This window comes from Monoraphidium neglectum (assembly GCF_000611645.1).
Source record: "Monoraphidium neglectum strain SAG 48.87 unplaced genomic scaffold scaffold05390, whole genome shotgun sequence".
Taxonomy (NCBI): Eukaryota; Viridiplantae; Chlorophyta; class Chlorophyceae; order Sphaeropleales; family Selenastraceae; genus Monoraphidium; species Monoraphidium neglectum.
Genome location: NW_014008240.1, coordinates 1 through 3,246, shown reverse-complemented (window position 1 = coordinate 3,246; position 3,246 = coordinate 1). Strand labels below are relative to the sequence as shown.

Below are 3,246 nucleotides of genomic sequence, written 5' to 3'. Positions count from 1 at the left end.
GGGGCGGGGAGCGGCTGTGCGCCCGGATGGCCAAAGGCGAGCTTGCCTGGGGTGGACAAAAACAGGGCGGCGACGGCGGCGGCCATTGTTGGTGTGAGGGGTGAAGGCAAACGACCTTTTGATGCTTGCGAGTCACGACTGAACAGGATCCCCGTGCCGTCGCGCGCATCTCGGCGGAAGTCAAACGGACACGACCTCGACAACCGCCCAAGCGACGTGCCCGCGCTGACGCCGCGGCACGCAGGGGTCGGCGCAGGACGGCCGTCGGCCGCGGCCCCCAGCGTGGCGGGGGGCGAGCGGCGGCCGACGACTCGGAGCACCGGGGGGAAACAAATGTTGGGGGCGGGCAGGGGGTGGCCCAGACCTGCAGGGCGCGCTGCCAGAGGCGCACGAGCAGCATTATGCCGGCTGCCTCGCGCCCGTGACAGGCCTGCGTGCGGTGCACGGGTGGGTGGGTTGCAAACGCGACCAGGGATGGGATTGGTGCAAGATATTGCAACAGATGTATTCACATGTATACACAATGGAAGGCGTGAGGAACAGAGAGATGGTGAGGGGCGACAGGAGGGCGGCCGCGCGGTCAGCTGTCAGCGGGACGCACCCCCACGCGGGCCGCCGCCACACCTGGGCCGGTGCTCTCCAACCGCGCACGCGCGCGTACGCCGCCGGCCGCGCCCTTCACCTTTCAACTGTAACCCTTCGAAAGCGGCCAACAGGAATGAACCCTAAACAACAGACCCAAAGCGGCCAACAGCCTACATAGGTCGGGATTCCAGGACAAATCGCATGAGTCAGGTTTAGCAGCTCAGGCGGTTCGCCCGCCGGCCTGGGAGGCACCTGCGCGGGCGGTGGTGGTAGTGCATGGGGCGCACGGGCGTTGGTGGGGTTGGCCGCGGGTGGGGCGGCGGCGCGCGGGCGGGTGAGGGGTGGACAAGGGGAAGGAGTGGGGTGTGACGAGACGCGGGGGTGAGGAATATGCCGAAGGCAGGTGGTGATGATGGATAGTGGGGAGAATCGTGTTTGGGATGCTTCCAACGCGCGTTTTAAAGCAGGGCGGCAGGAACTGCAGCTATGGGCTGAGTGGGGGAGATGTGTTGAGTGGGGCGCGGCGTTGGGTGGGCGTGGGGCCCAGCCACGGAGAGAGGGGACCAAGGGGGCTGGCGGAAGTCGGGCGGGCGCACCTCAATGAACGTGTCAGCGTAGACGACCGACCCCAGCACCGCCCCGCCACCGCCGCGGATGCCGCCCAGGCCCAGGCGCAGCGTCTTGGGGCGCCCGTCGTGCGGACAGGGTTCGTCCTGGAGAGGAAGAGTGGGGCGGCGGCGGTCAGGTGAGGCGCGCGCCGGACCCGCGGGCTCTGCAGGTGTCTGTTTGCAGAGACAGGGCCGCTTCGCGCCCCCTCAACGCACCCAGCGGAGCGCCGCGCGCGCAACAACGCCGGCGGCGCCCCCCAACCCAACATGCCACGGATGATGGCGCGACACCGCCGCCGCCGCAGGTGGTTCCGCCGCAGCCAGGCGCCCCGGCCGCGCACGTGGCGGCGCCGCCGCGAGAGGCGCGAGATCCTCAACTCCTCCCCTTGTGGAGAAGCGCACCTGGGCGGGCATTGCGGCCTCGCAGTCCCACGCCCACAGCGCAAACTTGAGCTGCGAGGCTACATCAGCCACGACCAGGGGCAGCCGCGCCGCGTGGGCCGCGGAGATGAGGGCGTTGCGGGCGGCGACGCGCGCGGACGAGACGGTGGCGTCCGGCTGCGGCGCACGCGTGCGTATGTGTGTGTGTTTATGTCAATATGTATGTACGCGTGTACGTGTGTATGTGTGTGTGTGTGTGTTTCAGAACATGTGTAAGCTTGCGCGTGCGCACGGTTGCGCACACGTGTGTGTGTGTGTGCGTTTGTGTGTGTGTGTGTGTGTGTGTGAGTGTGTGGGTGTGTGGGTGTGTGTGCGTGCATGCGCGCGCACATCAGGAGCTGTTGGCCCAGTCGCATCGGGCTGCATGCGCAAGCCGTGCGCTTGCAAAACAGGGGCTCATCAGCCGGTGGCGTTACGCGCCAAGGAGCGCCGCTGACGCCGCGCCCCCGTCCCGCCAGGCGGCGGACCGCGCAAAAATCAGGGTCGCCACCACCCCGGCGGCGGCGGCGGCACGCGGGCGGCGGCGGGTCCGTCGCGATCCAAGCCCGCAAACTGAGTCGGCGATGCAGACAACAGACACGAGTGCGGAACGACGCAGGCCCCGCACCTTGGTCGCGAAGTGCGTCATCGCTGCGTGGGCCGCGTCTGCCGCGGCCGCATACCAGCGCATCAGTAGCGCGCCGTCAGCAATGGGGTCGGGGCCGTCCGCCGGCGGCGCGCCCGGGTCTGCAGGGGTAGGAGGGGAGGGGAGGGGGTAGATCGCCTTTGATTGTGACGGCTTTCAAGACCCCTGGGTAGGCGCACCCCGCACTGGCGGCGGTTTTCAACACATGTAAGGCTCGATTGCGATTCCTACTACTACCTAATGTCTGACAGATGGGCTGCGGTTTGTTTGCTGAATGATGCGCGAACAGCAAAGCCCCAGATCAGGACAGATCAGATCGCGCCCGAACCGGAACCGATTGGGTAGGGGCAAGCATGCGCATACGCGCCACCCAACGTGTGCAGCGCCGCCCTGGAAAGTCAGCAATGCGCGCCTCTTGATGCCCCCTGTGACATCCGCACAATGTCAGCGACGAGCGCGACGCGAGAGAGTGAACAAGCGACGGCCTGGCCGCTTACCGACGCCAGGAATGGACGCCACCGCGCCGTGCGTGAACACGAGCGTGCGCGCGAAGCGCAGGCACGAGCCGCCGTCCGCCGCCTCGACCGTCGCGTGTGCGATGGCGGCGCCCTGCTCGCGCGCGTGCTGCCGCATCGGGCGCGCGTCGGACAGCGCGGCGGGGTCGCTGGTGCGGGTGCCGAACAGCACGCGCGGCGGCATGCAGAGGGGCTGTGGGTTCGGTTCATTTATGGGTCCCAAGATAAAGCATATGGGGCAGTGGGGAGGGGCGGAGAGGCGCGTCGTGAGAGGTCGCGGCAGGGGTGGGGTGGGCTGGGATGAGGGGATCAAGCAGAGTTGAGAGGACGCCTGAATACTTTCCAGCAAGAGGATTTGGCTTTGTAGGGCCCGGCCGCACAAGCGCATCTTTGCATGCATGTTATGCACACTGAGGCCAACCCTGCAGCAGGAGGCTTACACCAGCCTGGGGCAGCCCAAACGCCACACGAC

General features: G+C 67.5%; 1 protein-coding gene across 1 annotated transcript; it reads right to left on the bottom strand.

Annotated features, from left to right (window-relative positions):
* Positions 1-1,043: 1,043 nt before the first annotated feature.
* On the bottom strand, positions 1,044-2,958 carry MNEG_15504 (hypothetical protein; the record flags this gene model as incomplete). Its single annotated transcript, XM_014036025.1, has 5 exons — positions 1,044-1,076; positions 1,182-1,298; positions 1,596-1,751; positions 2,242-2,360; positions 2,757-2,958. The coding sequence occupies 5 exons, from the start codon at positions 2,956-2,958 to the stop codon at positions 1,044-1,046; spliced, it is 627 nt and encodes a 208-aa protein (XP_013891479.1).
* Positions 2,959-3,246: the final 288 nt, after the last annotated feature.